We start from the raw sequence: 17552 nt of genomic DNA, 5'->3' as shown, positions 1-17552 counted from the left end.
TAAGTCATTTTCAATAAAAGTAGTTAAAATACGACTTTGAAAATTCCACTACAAGCGCGTAATTACCTCATCGCTTTTTTTTTTTTTTTCCTTTTTTTCTTACAGATTATATCTGTTGAAAATGATTTATCATTGAAAATTAAACAGAATTTGCTATAGAATATTCGAATTCATGATTTTTTTTAAAAAAATGATTTGCTGGTATCTAGAACCCCAGTAATTTTTAAATAATTTTATTTAGCTACTAAATTAATGTGTGGAGTTACATAAAAATTCAAATATTCAATAAATTCTTATGTTAGAAAAACATCCTTAAATTAAATAAATAAGTGTAAATGTTGATAATTTTTTTTTTACCATACTTGATTATCCTCATAAAGTAAATAAATGAAGGTAAAATGTGATTATACTTTGTTTTGGTATACTTGATTTTCCTAAATATTTATTAGGACAAGTAACCTAGTGATTGGTTCATCCTCATCTCAATATAAAATTTATATTAAAACATGGGTGTTTAAAAGTATTATTAAGAGTGCAAGATGCAAATCATCTTGTTTCTGATTTCTTCTCCTTCTTTTTTTAAAGAATTTATCTTGTTAAATCTTGATTTTTATATATTGAAACTTAAAATGCATAAATGAATAAAAGTGCTTTCAAGAAAAGCAACTTCCAGCTCACTAGGCTTAGATGTAGCCTAGTGGGCAACCATCATGCACTGCCTTCCTAACTTGAGAGTGCATGTTCAATCTCAATTTAACGCTAAATTTCTATTCTCCTTTCAGTTGATTAGGAATGTAGATAATATTTCGCATAAATACTGAATGAACAACGGAAATTATATCTTTTTAAAATATTTATAGAGCTTTTTAAAAGAACACTGATATTTGAATTTAAGATTATTTAAAATATACTCAAAACAATGTTGGATTTTGGTGTGTATATATTTTTTTATTATTTTCTTTTTAAAACCATAAAAAGTGCTTCTCAGAAAAGCGCTTCCAACTGCCGCCTCTTTCACATACGAAACACATTCCATAATCCGACGCAAAACAAAACTCCCCAAAGCAAAGTACACCTCTACAGCTCTACTCATATAAGTGTCTAACTAACAAAACAGAATCAAAACATCACACTCCCCGTCCCCACTGAAACTGACCATATTCAATAATTTTTTTTTTAAAAGAAAAAATTGAATTTCCGTCACTTCTCGAGAAAATAAAATCACAAATAAAATCATAATCAAAATCCAAATCCAAAGTTCCATCCAATCCGATCCAAATCTTATCTCCATGGGGCGCAGCTCCCCGCGCACCGATTCCGACGACGACAATGCCGCCGCCGCCGCCACTACTACCTCCGGTAACAATGACCAGCAGCAGCACCCTCACTCGATACGCGATCGGTTTAGATTCAAGCGCAGCCCTAACCACACCCAAGATAAAACCCAAACGAAGCCCTCTCTACACCGCTACTTGCTCCGCCACCGCCACGTCAACTCCACGCCGTCCGCCGCCAACGCCGCCACCTCCGGGCCCAGATTCAATCGCAAGGGGTTTTCGTCGCTGTTTCCTTTCAGGGGTGCTTACTTGCTTTATTTCATGATATTTCTCGCGGTTTTCGCGTTTGCGATGGCGTCGATGGTCCTGCAAAACTCGATCGCGTCGGTTTTTGGAGCCGAGAGGGGGCGGCCGATCAGAGAAGAGCTCCGATTTGGGAGCCGATTGAAGTTCGTGCCGGATCAGGTCGGCTTCGGGAATGGGCTTGATGGGCTCCGGTCCACGCCGAGATTCGGCGTTCGGCCGCCGCGGATTGGTCTTGTGAGTGCGTTTTTTTCGAAATTGAATTTGATTCGCTTTTTTGATTAATTGTTTGGACAGTGAAGGGCAATTAATTTGTTTGGTTATTTATATAATATTGTTGTTGAAGTTATTATTATCTATTTTTTTAATGACAGATGGTAGCTGAAAAAGTGGAAGGGAAAATAAATGACTGAAAAATATCTTTCACAATTTATATGAAATAGTGAAGTATGTCTGTGGACTTGTTTTGCATAAAAAATAAATAAATAAATAAAGAGGAAAGAATTGTGAAGTCTGGTTTTTAATCATTGTACAGCCTATCATGGGAAGTGGATAAATGGGGGAAACTGTTGTAATTGGGATGCCTTACATGTGGAAGGCTCAAATTTCACCAGCACAAATTGGAGTGCATGATGAGTGAAGCAAAGGCTAGAAACTGGGTTATGGTTCTTTCGTCATATTTGATGCTCTGTCCCCTTGCTTGTCATGTAATGTAGGCAAGTGACTTGATTATGAACTATATAATTAAGAGAATGTTGATTGTGATATAAAGCTAAAAACAAATGATTTTTTTTTTTTTTTGGTTGCTTCACCAAAAAGTATACTTCTCTACTTAAGCTGTGTATGGCTGAAGGTACTTCACTCGGAGCACTCTAGGCCCATCATGCATTCCTATGTATGCTTTGTGGTGAAACCGATCTTTGGTCGGCTTTTAGCAGTAGTGACCACTGCATTCTTTTGGATGCAAAGGTTCAAAGGAGTGCCCTTTTTTTTAATTTCAGTGTTTTTTGATATGATATGATTTTTTTTTCTAACTATATTTTATTCATTTTGGCTAGGGACAAATAGAGAGAAAGTTTTGTTATATTAAGAGAAAACAATTACTAAAGAATGAATCAGCATTCGACCCTGAGAAATGAGATAAAGACATATGACAGTGAAACTCTAAGCTATATAATTCTTACAACATCAAACTTATCTAAAAGCTATATCCTAATCTCTTCAATGAAAAAGAGCACAACATCCTTAAAAATCCCTTGCAAAGTGATTCAGAGATTTATGCGAATGGATGTGAAAAATTATGGTTATAACCAAATTAACGAAATCACTTGATTGATGAGAATCTGGGGGAGGCTTGCATAGTCTGCATGAAAGGATCTTATTTATATAATTTTTTGCTTCAAATCGGTTTGAACATTTTAATTTAATAGTGCTTGCGTTGATGAATGGCAGATCTTGGGAAACATGGCAAAAGATTCTCGGTCGCTGCTGTTAATTACTGTGGTTAAGAATCTACAGAAACTTGGATATGTGTTTAAGGTAAAGTGTACCTGCTTTTCTGTTGACAACTTTTTGATGATTTGCTCCTACCTTTATACCTTTTTTCGCCCACTTCATGGTAGCAAATTCTGCCCTTTCCTCATGTATGTATATGATGTAACCTATTCAAAAAAAGAAAAACAAGAGGGGAAAAAAAAAAAACCTTGTATATTCTTTTGTATTCTCAAGCATTTCCAACAGCTAGAAAATTTATGCACCCGTATTCTGGCTATTTGACAGATTTATGCAGTGCGGAGTGGTAATTCACATTCATTGTGGGAGCAAATAGCTGGTCAGATTTCTATCTTAGGGCAGGAGCAGTACAGCCTTATTGATTGGTCTATGTATGTCTCCTTTACGTTGTCATTGGGTATTATGTTATTACTTTTTTCACCATGCAGAACGTGATCATATTTAGTGAATTACCTTTTGGTATTTTATTTATTCTCGGTTCACTTTTCTTGGATGATTAATATCCTTTGCATTCTTTTAAATAGTTTTGATGGCATTATTGCTGATTCTCTTGAAGCAAAAGAAGCTATATCCAGGTGAGTGGGGTTGTGTTCTTGATATAGTTAACCTATTATTGTGATTGTGTTTTGGTGTTCTCCTACTGCATGTTACGCTTGGTTGGATTTTGTTTGATCTGCTTGAGCATGGATCTATCTAGATCCCGTCCACTTCTTAGGAATCTCTCAACCAGATAGTTTCTTCATTTTTAATACAATTTCTGTTTTGGGATCTCCATTTGTACCTCTGCACATGACAAACATGACTTGATCATTGTATTTGTAAACTGTACATGATTCTGCTTGGGGTAATTTCAGGAAAAAGCTTCTGGTTGTTTTACATTCTTTTCTTTTCCCCCTTCTTTTTCAAGCAGTCTTCAAAATCATTGGCCATAAGAAAACGGTAGCTTTGTTGGATGATCAGCAATGATGAATGCTTTATTTCTTGTAATGTACTAAAATTATAATTCCAGGGAGAAGGTTGAAAGCTTAGTTTAGATATTTAATGCATCAGAAAGAGCGAATTTAATTGGTTTAAGGAAGTACATTTAACTTTAGTATGCCATTTGTTTTAGGTCTTTGCTCTTGAACCCTATTACATCTTAGGGGAATCTAACGATGTTTGAAACTTTTTTGTCCTAAAATTTTTGAGTGATTTCACCATAGGCAAATCACTAGCTATCTTGCTGTTCGCATAAAGATGAACAAGCTGTCTGCCAGAACTCAAGACCAAACTGAACTTATAGTATTGATCATTTGTATACTGTACAGCTACTGTAACTAGCTTATACAAAAGCTGTATTATGTTATGAAATTTTTTAAAATTTTGGACTACTTGAAACCTTTCCCAGTGTAAATGGATGAAGAAAGAACAGTTCCATTCAAATTCTTATGTTTCTAAGGCTAAAACATATTTGAAAGAGGTTACCTGACTTCAGGCTATGAAAATCTTAATTTATGAATGTAAGCCGCAATAATCTGGATTATATGCACCTGTGTGTGTCTGCTCATAGTTGCGACTCTTTCTTTTGCTCTCTGTCCAGCTGTATGGACATGTTGGAAAATTCATATTCTATGTTGCTGTAGTTTGAGATGCTATGATTAGTGAGTTTTATATTTTTGCAGCCTTATGCAGGAGCCTTTTCATTCCATACCTCTTGTATGGATAATTCAAGAAGATAGTCTTGCAAATCGGCTTCCAGTGTATGTGGAAAGAGGCTTTCAGAATCTTCTTTCATATTGGAAAAGTGTTTTTAGCAGGGTGAATGTTATTGTGTTTCCAGATTATACCCTACCGGTAAATTGGCTAACCTTGTGTCATTTTCAGTTGCCTCGTAGACGTTCTTAAATTGGCTAACCTTGTGTCATTTTCAGTTGCCTCATAGACGTTCTTACATTCTTATTCTGGTTCTCAACTTTTCTGTGTCAGATGTTATATAGTGTGCTTGATGCTGGAAACTTCTTTGTGATTCCTGGATCACCAGCAGATGTATGGGCTGTGGAAGCCTACAGTAAAAGTCATGAAAAGTATCAATTAAGGAAGGAGAATGGATTTCTTAAAGATGAAATTGTAGTTGTGGTTGTTGGAAGTTCGTTCTTCTACAATGAGCTATCATGGGACTATGCGGTGGCAATGCATGATGTAGGACCTCTGCTAATCAAATATGCAAGAAGGAATAGTGTGGAAGGATCATTTAAATTTGTTTTCTTATGTGGCAATTCTACTGATGGGTATAATGATGCTCTACAGGTAGTCAAATTGTTGCTTGAATCATTATTATCTGTGCCTTTCAAACGTGAATTTCACATTGGGAGCTTCTTGTCTATCTTATATAGTTCTGGCTGATGTGATGGAAGTTCCATGACTAAAATTCTGGCAATGTTCAACACCAATTAGTTTGCTAGAGTCTAAATGTGATTCAGTATAAATAGAGAAGCAAATGTGTCAGGAATTGTAGCATGGATCAAATCCATACAGCTAGGCTTTTTTTTTAAAAAAAAATTAGTTACAAGTTTCATCTGTATTAAGATATAATCTGACTTAGGTGATTCAGATTTTATCCATGTAGGTTATGCTTCTCTTTAGATTTATGTTTTATCATTTATTTATAGTTTTACAACCTCATTCATCATTTCATTCATGCTGCTTTAAAAGAGGTCTCAGGCACTGATGAAGCTGAATATGTAATATTACTAACAATATGTCAGTATTTTTAATTTTTTTAAGATAAGTTAATTATTACTAGGGAGAAGGTGAATTTTGAAAAGGAGGCATTTGAGTGGAACAAATAAAATGAGTAAATTTTGATTTACGCACAAAGTGACCTCAGAAACATGGGAAAAAGTTTGTAGTCCTTTGTAAAATTTCATTGCTTACTCTTCTATTCACAACTTTATTTAGTGACTTTTTTATTATATCTTTGAAGCTTGACCTGATCTCATGAACTTTTCTAGGAAGTTGCTTCACGGCTGGGACTTCTGGAACATTCTGTGAGGCATTATGGATTCAATGGTGATGTGAACGGTGTGTTACTGATGGCTGACATTGTTCTCTATGGTTCATCCCAAGTTGAACAGGGTTTTCCTTCATTGATTGTCCGAGCCATGACTTTTGGAATCCCTGTCATCACACCTGACTTTCCCATCATTAAAGAATATGTAAGTCCATTAAAACTATTCTGGTGTTGTTTCTTGGATCTCTATCCTAAAGTTTTGGGATTTTAATACATCGTTTCTTACATTTATAAAGTGACTTTTGAAATTATAGGTTGCGGAGGGAGCTCAGGTGATTTTTTTTCAAAAGGATAATCCTGAAGGTTTATCAAGGGCTTTCTCGCTTTTCATATCCAATGGAAAACTTTCTAAATTTGCCAGAACCGTTGCTTCTGCTGGAAGATTACATGCTAAAAATATGCTGGCATTAGATTGTGTAACTCGTTATGCACGAATTTTGGAGAATGTACTCAATTTTCCATCAGATGCCTTGCTGCCGGGTCCTATTTCTCAACTGCAGCAGGTCTCATGGGAGTGGAATTTGTTCAGAAAGGAAATAGATCTGGGAACTGGGGACATTTTAAACATGGATGAATGGGGTACTTCTACTTCATCAAGAAATTCTAGTGTTGTTGATTTACTTGAGGAAGAGTTCACCAAGAACATTACAGAGAATGAAAATCGGAGTGCAGATCAAGACACCATTAGTGAATTGGATTGGGATGTTTTACACGATATTGAAAGCTCTGAAGAATATGAGAGACTAGAGATGGAGCAGGTATGCTGTCTTCTTGCAATCATGACTTGGTCCTTTTCCCCCTATGCTTTGCATCTTTATTTCTTTTAATTTTATCTCATCATCTTGAAAAGACAATTGATATGAAAAATTTTTCCTGATCTGTAGCTTGAAGAAAGAATGGATGGAACTTTTGCTTCGTGGGATGATATATATCGTAATGCTCGAAAATCTGAAAGATTTAAGTTTGAAGCTAATGAAAGGGATGAGGGAGAGCTAGAGAGGACAGGACAGCCGGTGTGCATTTATGAAATATACAGTGGTTCTGGGGCTTGGCCATTTTTGCACCACGGTTCCTTGTACCGTGGGTTAGCTCTTGTGAGTTCATTTTCATCTGTATTTATTTATTGTCTTTTTCACCTATTTCATTCCATGCAGGGGCTATAGACACACTACTTCACATCCTACTAAAACATTTCAAGATTTTGGTGTCATTTTTTAGCATTTTTGACTTTGCCTCTACCTGCCATTGATAGGAAAAGAGCAGAAGTAAAAATAGACAAAAAGGGGAAAAGAAAGGGAAAAAAAAAAAAGAAAGAAAGAATGATGGAAATGAAAACTACAGTCATGTGAACTGTACTCATTGCCTTTTCTTCTCTTTTTCATTCTCCTTATTTTTTCCTCTAATTTTCTTCTTATGTGTGTATAGTTTTGAATTTAGTCCTTTAATTTTCCTTCTGATTCATAACATATGGTTCTTTTATCGAAATTATACATAACATAAAGTTGGTGAGCTTATATCAATATTTAAAAAGTTACCCTTTTTTTGTTCAACTGATAGATTTGCAAAAATGATCATCTTCACTCTTCCTAATCATCCTGATTTTATCTGTCAGTCGTCAGCAGCTCGAAGGTTAAGATCAGATGATGTGGATGCAGTTAGCCGGCTTCATCTTCTGAATTATACCCATTATCGGGATATTCTTTGTGAGATTGGAGGAATGTTTTCTATTGCAAATAAGGTGGATAACATTCATAAGAGACCTTGGATCGGGTTTCAGTCATGGCGTGCTGCTGGTAGGAAGGTATTTGTTGCATAGATTTGATAGTATGTATTGTTAGTTTTTTATTGTTTGATTGAGATTTCTGCATCAACTTCATCTTTCTCACTTGATTGCAGCATTGTATTAAAGTACAGAAAGAAAAATTGGAAAGTGTAGTTTGAAATTTTACTTTGGTGGTAGAAGGGAAAACTATTAAGGAAAAACTATTCTAACTTAGTATATTAGCAGCTTATTGTGATACTCTGCTCGAAGTTCAATTTTCTAAGCTTTTTTATAGTTTGTAATCAATCTCAGCCTCTTTTTCCTGGAAATAGGTTTCATTGTCCATAAGTGCTGAAAAGGTTCTAGAAGAAACAGTACAAGAAACTGAAGGTGACGTTATGTATTTTTGGGCACACCTTGACATGGATGGTGGATTTACAAGAAATAATAATGATGTACTCACTTTTTGGTCCATGTGTGACATCCTAAATGGAGGACACTGCAGGTATATTGTTGTAAATATTAGCTGCAAAACCATTATGCTTTTATGCATAGCCACATAGGTCATTTCAATTATGTGGTAGTGTGTCTTTGCTTGTCCTGCCGTGTTGTTTTCAAGCAGCAATGCTAGTAACTGCTACTTCTATGCATTTGATGGTTTTTGCCCTTGCCTTTGCCACTGCCCTGTTGTGGACTGAGGGTGTGGTTGTTGCAAGATCCATGTAGAACCATTTTATGCAACTACCATAATCATATTTCAGTATAGAATTCTGACCACAGACAGTACAACATTTTAAAATCATGTAGAAGCTGCTTCATATCATTCCCATTTTAATGCCAAAAATGTGGGTCCAAGGCAGGTGTTCCAACTTAATTTCCAAACTTGTGCTAGGTTTTCATGCACAATGATGATGTTGGTTTAGCCATAGCTATGTTGTGGTTTTGACATTATATCCACGTTAAGATACAAGCTTAGAGCCTTTTTTTATTTTTCAAAATGCATGCAGAACTGCTTTTGTAGATGCCTTCCGTCAGATGTACGGTTTGCCATCTCATGTAGAAGCTCTTCCCCCCATGCCAGAAGATGGTGGTTGCTGGTCTGCCCTGCATGGCTGGGTGATGCAAACCCCTTCCTTTCTAGAGTTTATAATGTTTTCACGGTAATTTTACTAGTGATATCATATTCATTTAACTTTAATTTTCTGTTACTATCGAAGGCTTTAAAGGTTTATCATAAATGAAAATGTCACCGTAACAAAACTGCAGGATGTTTGTCGATTCGCTTGATGCCTTGAATGCCAATTCTAGTAAAGTCAATTCATGTTTGCTCAGTTCCAGTGAGCTTGAGGTAAGTTGTGTGGTTCTAGAATATCTTCTTTTCTGGTTCTGCTGATGGTTCTATCAGATATCTCATTTTGCTCGTTTAACTTTCAACAGAAAAAGCACTGTTACTGCAGGGTGCTGGAACTCCTGGTCAACGTCTGGGCTTATCACAGTGGACGAAAAATGGTGTACTTGGATCCGCTCTCTGGTTCTCTACAAGAGCAGCACCCGATAGAACGACGTAGGGGATTTATGTGGATGAAGTATTTTAATTTTACATTGTTGAAGAGTATGGATGAAGATCTAGCAGAGGCTGCTGATGATGGTGATTATCCAAGGGAGAAATGGTTGTGGCCCTGGACTGGCGAAGTGCACTGGAAAGGGATTTACGAAAGGGAAAGGGAAGAAAGATACAGGCAAAAGATGGACAAGAAAAGGAAAATGAAGGAGAAAATGTTTGATAGATTGACAAAAGGATATAGGCAGAAAACACTCGGAGGATAAGATTGGTGTTTATAAATTTCGAGGTCAATTCTTACTTCGAGACATTTCACTCGGCTACTAAAACTACAATTGATTTTCAAGTGGGAAGATGAAATGGTTCATTGGAGATAGTGAAAGCTTTCTTTCTAACAGCAGAGTTGATGACATATGGAATTATATTCTTCTCTTTTTAACTGAATATATACTCTCTTAAGGACCGGAGGGGAGATGGAAGTTTTGAAGCTCATGGTCTAGGTCATTTCAATCGGCTCCTGAGATACTGCAATTTTGAGGAGGACCAAAACACTAATTGAAATTCTTTTTCCCCATTCAAATTACTTAATTTAGGAAGTAAAAATGTATTCATTCTTTTTACCATTGTATATACAATATATACATTTTGGCATTACTACAGGAAATTTTGACTAGAGAAAAGCATATTTCAACATGGTCTCTCTCTGCTGTGTTTACTGTTTCATATTTCCAATTTTTCGGTACATTGTCAATATACAAGCACAATAATGTTACTTTCTTTCTAGTGTAGTAAAATTAGTTAAGGAAATCTAGCAATTTATTCAATAGTACAGATGTTGAACTACTTTCATGCATTCGAGTACGTCCAATTATTATTCATAAAATTTTGAATAATTCATTCATGAACTGTTCACAATGGGAGATAGGGATAATAATTTTTTCCGATAGGATGAGATGGGATCCTGCAAGATTTCATCTCATTTGGAACGGGATTTGGATATATTTTTGTTCCTTAAAAAAATTTAGGGACAGGAGTAGAACATTTTTTTATCTCACTTGCATATACGGGACGGGACTGAAATTGATAAATCTCATCCCGTCCCATTGCCAACCCTAATGGGAGATAAGAGAGATCCCTCTTGAGTTAAATTTATTCTTTACATTGAAACAGATAGCTTTGTATTTGAAAGATGAGATACTTTCAAAGGGATTGCTCTACATTTGAAAGTTGAAATACCATCTTTTATCTTATAATAGAACCCAAGTTACCATTAAATCTTGAAGATTTATTCCTCCCAACATTTTAAAAATGTTCTAGTTGGGTGATTATTATACAAAAAGTGCCAAGTGGGATGAATTTATATAAATTACTGTAGGAAATTTTCAAAATGAGTGAAACTATTGGCACCCCTCTAAATATCTCTTAACACCTATTTTCTTTATTAACTCCATTAAAATATTTAAAAATATTATACAATTATTTTAACACTCTTTTAAAGACAAAAATACCCTTAATTTAAATTTATTAGTATAAACCCTATTATTTAATTTTTTTATTCCTTTGATTGTGGATTTTCAGACAATTAATCATCTATTAAAAAAGAAAGAGAGAGAAAAAAAAAAAAAGAAAGAAAGAAAGAGAACTTGCTCCACGAAACTTCTACTTTAATGTGACAAATCATTGAACACTACAGGTCACGCAATTTACTCCAATGCATGACAATTGATTGTAATTGATAATGGCACCTTGCAAACACTTGGCTACCATGTAATTCTAAGGTCAAATGTTTATTTGGTTTACTGACGATTTACTGACGAAGATGTTGAGTACAAGCTTTTGAATCTTAATTTCCCTCATGTCTCGGTTTCTTCTCTGAAGTTTGTTGATGATGAGTTGTTACTGCCGATAATTACTCACCAGAAAATAAGATGAAAAATTAACTTTCTAAATTTTTAAATTGATGAATTTCAATTTCAGGTACTATTTATTTTGTCTCTTAATCAAGGTATTTTTTATTTTTCTGCTGATATTTTAATATTTATAGTCACTTGTAGCATTACTTAAATTGTAGTATCTAGATCATAATTCATAAATTAGTTTGCAGTTGGAGTAAACTCGGAAAAGTTAAAAAAGAAATAAAAACAAAAAGAATGGAGACAAATTTCATTTTGAGTGGGGGTTTAATTAAAAATTGTCTTATTATGTAATTTTAATAAAGGTTAAAATTGTAAAATAACTAAGGGGGTGTTAAGAGGTATTTAGAGGGGTGCCAATAGTCTCACTCTTTCAAAATTAGTGGAAAATGAAATGGATGTTTTGGATAATAATATTTCTAAGCAACACGATAGACTAATTGCGCCCATCTATCGGGATGATTGATGTCGTCTTGTCTGATAAATAAGCCACTTGTGTTGCCAGTCCATCGTTAAATAAGCTATGGGCTAAACACAACCGTTTTTATTTGAACCGGTCAATGAGCGAGGCCCAATAAGAACCATATCTTTGATGGGCTTTATAAATTGACCCCAATGCTCATTTGGTTGTACCACCAACGCATACAAATGATTACACTTGTCTCCCGCCCATATCTGGACCAATTGAATTTCTCACATTCCCATTTCTTTTCTTTACTGTTGATCATTTTACTGTTTCTTTAAATATTGTGTTCTGTAGGGTTTTAGTAACCCCCTGTTCCACCAAAAAGTCTCATCACCCACAAACACACTCTCTCGCTCAATATTCATCCTCAGGTGACACTGTTAATTTTTTGACTTCAATTAATCAATTTCTTTTTTTCTTTTTCTTTTTTGGTCTTTTTGAATTTGATTGTTTCATTTCAGTTCTGTCATTTGTGTAAACTGATTTATAATATTTCTTGTCATTTGACCGTCGGGGTTTATCTTCACCAATCTGTTTCCTTCTGGGATTTGCTTAGATTTTTTATTTTTTAATTTTATGTTGAATGTTTCTCTCCATTTGGTTTCTGTTGTTCTTTATAAGAATTCAGTCTTCAAAATGATTACTCAATTTTGCTTGATAACTATTGAATTGTCAATCGTAAAAGAAAAAGAAATTTTGAAATTTAAGTATTATGCTCGCTTTGGTTGTACTGAAAATTTTGGGAGAAAAGGAAATTGATAGTTTTGAAATTTTGGGATTTGGTAGCAAAAGTCTCCAGTTAAGCGAGCCGACTATGGCTACCCTTTACTCGAGGTTGGCTTTAATTCCTTAATTTTCTTTCGGAGGCTTTCATTGTCGATGTCATAGTTGCCTATAGTCCCTCATAGTGAGTGATGTTAAGCATTGCTTTTGAGTATGTGAAGATGGCTGTTAAATTGTATGTTGGGATTCCATATATGCTTTTGTAATTTTGATTAATGAAGTAAAACTTCTGCAGGATCTTTTCTTGAAGGTATCTCGTCAATGCTGTTAACCATCTCCTGGTGATTCTTCTGTCTCTTTTCTTTAGCTACTACTATTTATATTTTCTGGATGGGAAATTTGCTGTGGAGATTTCTTTAGATGAAATGTGATAGAACATGCCTTTATGCCTTTATATGGTCTAGGTTGATGAATAAGCATCTGATGAATGCTGTCCTTGTATATAATTGCATTCAACAGGTTGCGAGCTTTGTAAATGATGCATGCTATAAAGGGTGGCTGGGTTGGGCAAACATTTGCCCTAGCTAAGTGCAATGAATCTGAAGGGAAGAAGTCTCGCATTCGGCGTTCAAAGGAGGAGAGGAAGGCAATGGTTGAATCCTTTGTAAAGAAGTAATTGCTTTACAGCTTCCATTTGCTTTGAATAGTTACTATTGTACTGGGTATGGGTTGTCCGAAAACAGTCACTTGTAGAAATGAAATATGTGATTGTTTGTCAGCCTTTCCTCGCTCAGTTTCCTTGATAAAATTGAACTCCAATGTGTGGCTTTATCATCCAAGCAACTTCTCTTGTTTTTCCATATAGTTCAAAGTACGTGGTAATGTAAGCAAGCAGAATGTGTGAGAGATTATTTATACTTTAAGTTGTAGGCTACCTCTTGGACCTGTAGACCTAGAAATTAACTTAGTGAGTTTAAGCGTCTTTAATGTAAGAAAGTGTGCATTTGTTCAAGGAGAGTAGCTTTTCAGTTGATTGTTGGATTCATATACCAGTGTGGTCAACTGATTTAACTACAGATAATGAGATATATTGACACAAAGTGATGGTCATTTGTTCCAGTTCAAAATCTTTATAAATCATAGACTGTAACTTAATTCTTGAGCTCGATATTTTACCTTGTCTTGTTGACATAATACAGTTCTTAGCAATCGTGCATTATTTTTTGTTATAAAACTTTATTTTATATGTGTGATGCCATCATGTTTTGGTGCAATAAGAAGAAAGGGAAAACAGTAGAACATAACTGGAATTAAAATTCTGGGCAATCAAGTTTTATTGTGGCTGAGTAATTAGTAAAACCTATGAAATTGATATAGCAATTGTTTTACACGCACAACTCCTATGATTAGATATGTACAGCTAATTCTTGGTAGCATAGTAATGTTTCTTTGGGCATCTGCAGGTTACATGAACTTTTCCCTTGCTTTGAAGGAATATTCCCCTGCTGAATTAGTAGTTTCTAAGATTACAGTTTGGTGGTATTTGTTGTGTCTACTTGTGTATGTCTTTTTTTTAAAAATAAATAAAAAAACTTAACAGGCCATACTTTGTTTTCTTGCAATTGCCAAGTCTCCATTCTTTTGTTGCATCATTTGCTGAGTTATTAGTTATTTGTTAAACTTGCTTACAGGTATCAGACTTCAAACAATGGGAATTTCCCATCACTGAACCTCACACACAAAGAAGTTGGTGGGTCCTTCTACACTGTACGGGAGATCGTCAGGGAGATAATCCAAGAAAATAGAGTTTTGGGTCCTGCTAAGTTAATTGCCGAGGAGCTGAACACTAATAAAATTGATGAAGAATATCCATTAGGTACAATTTCCGCAGAACCTGAAAATGGCAGTCCTTTTGTACCCAGTCATGAGGAGGGTAATAATGAAGAACAGGAATCATTTTATGATGAGTTATGCAGCAAGCATGAAAATCAGATGTTTGACAATGGGCAAATTGTCAACGGCAGCCAGGTAGATGTAAAAACTGAAGATTCTGCTAAGAGTACATATGAAGAGTTGCAAACTAGTAAGTCGTTTGAAAAAGTGAAAAGTGAGAGGTTGGCAGCTTCTACAGCCAAAGTAACTCCAATAACAGCAGATGTAGTAGTAGAGACATTTCCACTAAGGCCTGCACCTAAAACAGCTGAGTACTCAAGCACATCATCTGCAGTAAAGAATTCAACCGAAACTCTGGAGAAAAATGAAATTGAAAAGGTCAACTTGAAACCAGGCATTGACAGTGTCCCATCAGATCAAATACACTGCTCAAAGAATTCTGGTTTGGTGGATGGACAAAATGGGACAATCCTTGCAGATGTAACTTTGGATAAAAATCCTGATTTGGTGAACAACATAGTGGTTGAGAAAATTTCTGACCCACTATTGAAAAACTCAGATTGCTCTACTATGGAAGGAGGCACTGTGCCTGATACTGTGGTTGGCAGGAATGTACAGTTTGAAGTTTCTCATAATGATGTCTTAACTTCTGAAGAAAACCAGGGGATTGATAGAACTAAAGTGAGTTTCTCCAAATTCTTTTGCATTTTATAAAGGGACAATCAAGTGTGCAAGTCACAAAGCTCATTTTATATATTGTAGTCTTCCAACTTCCATTAGGGGAGTGCACTGCCGTCATCAGTATCAATTTAATTAATTTAACTCTTTGTCTGCATTTATGTGGTACCAGCTTCATGTGATGGCTCAGATGCACATTAATTTAGAAAGATGATTGCATGCATAATCACACTGATTTGCTATACCATTTTATGGAGTTTGGATTTTTTATCTTCTAATTAAAGCCTCTCCGACAAAGGATATGTTTTGTATCTATGGCATCTATTTGTTTGAAATTACAGAATGAGTGAGGTTTAATTTTATCATTTCATACATATTCATATTGTACGTTCAGTTCACATATGTTGTATGCAATGTGTTTTGAGTGCAAATCTCATCATCTGAGTTCCTATATTGATCTCCAAATTTTGTATGGTATAATTGCATATCGGCGGTTTGAAACAAGATTCTTGAAGATACTTGAGTTCTCTTTTTCTTCACCATCTTTTTGGAGAAGTTCGAAGGTTTTGTGATAAATCATGTCTAACCAAACATATTTTAAGTTTTGGAATGTAGGATTAGAGCCTTATTTACATCCCAAATCAAAGACTCTTTTCTCGGCCTTTAGTAGCATGGTATGCATATATACATATGTTGGAATATGATAATTGGATGTGGGCATCATATGGGTCCTTGTTTCTTTCCCTATTCTAACTGTTGTTCAACTTTTATTTGCATAAACCTCTTTATATGATGGTCAAGATTCACTAATTTACTATCATTTTAGGCAAAATTAATTTCTTCACTGTGTAAGAAGCAGGAAATCTTATTTGAAAAGAGTTGATTAATGGTTATAATGTGATTTTTGTAGGAAATAAATGTTCCAAGTGGCGAGATTCACAATGGCGGCGGAAGCTGGAGGAGGGAAGAATCAAAAACACCACAAGCAAATGTGATTGTCAACGAAGCTGGTGTTCTAAATAAAGGGACATTCCAAAACGGAAGCAATCCAACTATAGACAGAATTAATCTGTAAGTATATCTAGTAACTCTTTCAAAAGTTGTTGATTGGTCTAAATTTCGGATCACCGATCTTATTTCTTTTCACATATGAGCAGTGAAGCATGGGAAAAGGCATCAAGGAATTCTGCTGAAAAGGAAACCAACCCACTTGTGGCCATTTTCAAGTCAATTGTTACTGCCTTCGTGAAATTTTGGTCCGAGTGAAGTCTTTTAGAGGTGTTTTCTGAACTTACATATATTAGATGAGTGGATGGAAGCTTGTAATATATGCTATTTATTTATGTAATTTTAATGTCGATGAATGAATGTGGTCTTGTTCATGATATAATGCTTTGCTTTCGCCCGCTATCTCTTAGACGGTATGTTTGGTTTGGTAACAAGTAAAAGTGGATTTCTTTATCATAGGAATAATTCTTAGAGGTTGAATAAAACATTCTGCAGCTTGGGCAATTGTGAATTCGGAATTTGCATTTCATGCTCAAGCTCTGCATCATGTTTATCTTCTGTCACATGGCCTCAAAATGGAAAATTTATTTTTAAGAGAATAAATTTCATTTTTGGACTAAAAAGACATTTCAGGTGGGAGTACGAGTCTATGGACAAAGTATCAAATATATACTTAAAATTATCTAGCAAAACAAAGTATACACTTATATTTATATTTACATTTATCATAAATACCTGCAATAAATGTGAAGTACTGTAGAATATTTCGATTTAACGGTTTTTTACGAAAAAAAAAGTCACCCTATCACCTAAGTAACTTTTTTTTTATCTAATAAATACATTTAAAAAAACTTAAAAAGAAAATGAAAAGTTGCTTTCATTTTTTAAAATTGTTAAGCAAAGGAATTTGCTTATTTTATTGTTTATTTCTTTTAGTGCACTCGATTATCTTAAGGTGTAAAATTAAAGATTAAAAAAATCGATATTCATTTATTTGAGTACTCTTTTCATATATGAAAACCCCAACGGAAATATCTCGTGAGAATTTAATACATGCAAATTTAAAAACTGAAATAAGAATTTTTTTTTAATGAAAATTTTAAATCCTAATAACAAATTAGCTATATATGTTTATATATAGAGTTTCCAATCAAGTACTTCTCACTATATTAAAATTAAAGATAAGTTAAAAAATTTAATGCAGATTTACACTACAAGATTAAAGTTTGTGTTATATATATATATATATATATATATATATAGAAATATTCCAATTAAGAATCTCTATCCATATTAATATATAGAAATGCTCTAATTAAGGATTTTTCTTTTTAGAAGGATAATTAAGGATTCTTGATCATATTTAAGGAAGGAATAAACTAACGATAAAAAAATAAAAATTCCAAT

The 17552-nt window shown here is 34.5% G+C and overlaps 2 protein-coding genes across 6 annotated transcripts; both read left to right on the top strand.

Moving 5' to 3' along the window:
• The first annotated feature begins 993 nt into the window (after positions 1 to 993).
• Positions 994 to 10157, top strand: LOC102618162 (uncharacterized). Of its 5 annotated transcripts, XM_015532367.3 has the most exons (16): positions 1669 to 1817; positions 1955 to 2027; positions 2116 to 2296; positions 3033 to 3119; positions 3360 to 3463; positions 3617 to 3667; positions 4754 to 4925; positions 5058 to 5378; positions 6083 to 6286; positions 6396 to 6899; positions 7026 to 7235; positions 7754 to 7942; positions 8236 to 8408; positions 8911 to 9063; positions 9170 to 9251; positions 9341 to 10157. In XM_015532367.3, the coding sequence occupies exons 4-16, from the start codon at positions 3045 to 3047 to the stop codon at positions 9728 to 9730; spliced, it is 2628 nt and encodes an 875-aa protein (XP_015387853.1). In that variant the 5' UTR covers positions 1669 to 1817; positions 1955 to 2027; positions 2116 to 2296; positions 3033 to 3044; the 3' UTR covers positions 9731 to 10157. The 5 variants fall into 5 exon arrangements, with proteins under 5 accessions (XP_006485287.1, XP_006485286.1, XP_015387853.1 ...); XM_006485225.3 differs by lacking the exon at positions 1955 to 2027 and having other exon boundaries at positions 1672 to 1817; XM_006485224.4 differs by lacking the exons at positions 1955 to 2027; positions 2116 to 2296 and having other exon boundaries at positions 994 to 1817; positions 9361 to 9620.
• Positions 10158 to 12092: 1935 nt separating this feature from the next.
• On the top strand, positions 12093 to 16527 carry LOC102619025 (uncharacterized). Its single transcript, XM_006485227.3, has 6 exons — positions 12093 to 12214; positions 12862 to 12907; positions 13086 to 13238; positions 14258 to 15140; positions 16048 to 16208; positions 16295 to 16527. Exons 3-6 carry the CDS (start codon positions 13102 to 13104, stop codon positions 16401 to 16403), a joined length of 1290 nt encoding a protein of 429 aa, XP_006485290.1. The 5' UTR covers positions 12093 to 12214; positions 12862 to 12907; positions 13086 to 13101; the 3' UTR covers positions 16404 to 16527.
• The last annotated feature ends 1025 nt before the right edge of the window (positions 16528 to 17552 follow it).

Source organism: Citrus sinensis, chromosome 4 (genome assembly GCF_022201045.2).
Source record: "Citrus sinensis cultivar Valencia sweet orange chromosome 4, DVS_A1.0, whole genome shotgun sequence".
Lineage (NCBI taxonomy): Eukaryota > Viridiplantae > Streptophyta > Magnoliopsida > Sapindales > Rutaceae > Citrus > Citrus sinensis.
Note: the sequence above shows the minus strand (reverse complement) of the source record. Positions and strands in the feature narration are given on the sequence as shown.

Bases quoted from the DNA above. Each gene is read 5' to 3' on its own strand.
- LOC102618162 (XM_006485223.4), top strand. From the start codon at position 1,290: ATGGGGCGCAGCTCCCCGCGCACCGATTCCGACGACGACAATGCCGCC. The intron at 3,464-3,616 runs GTATGTCTCCTT...TCTTTTAAATAG, and splicing joins AGCCTTATTGATTGGTCTAT to TTTTGATGGCATTATTGCTG. The intron at 9,252-9,340 runs GTAAGTTGTGTG...AACTTTCAACAG, and splicing joins TCAGTTCCAGTGAGCTTGAG to AAAAAGCACTGTTACTGCAG.
- LOC102619025 (XM_006485227.3), top strand. From the start codon at position 13,102: ATGATGCATGCTATAAAGGGTGGCTGGGTTGGGCAAACATTTGCCCTA. The intron at 13,239-14,257 runs GTAATTGCTTTA...ACTTGCTTACAG, and splicing joins GTTGAATCCTTTGTAAAGAA to GTATCAGACTTCAAACAATG. The intron at 16,209-16,294 runs GTAAGTATATCT...ACATATGAGCAG, and splicing joins ACTATAGACAGAATTAATCT to TGAAGCATGGGAAAAGGCAT.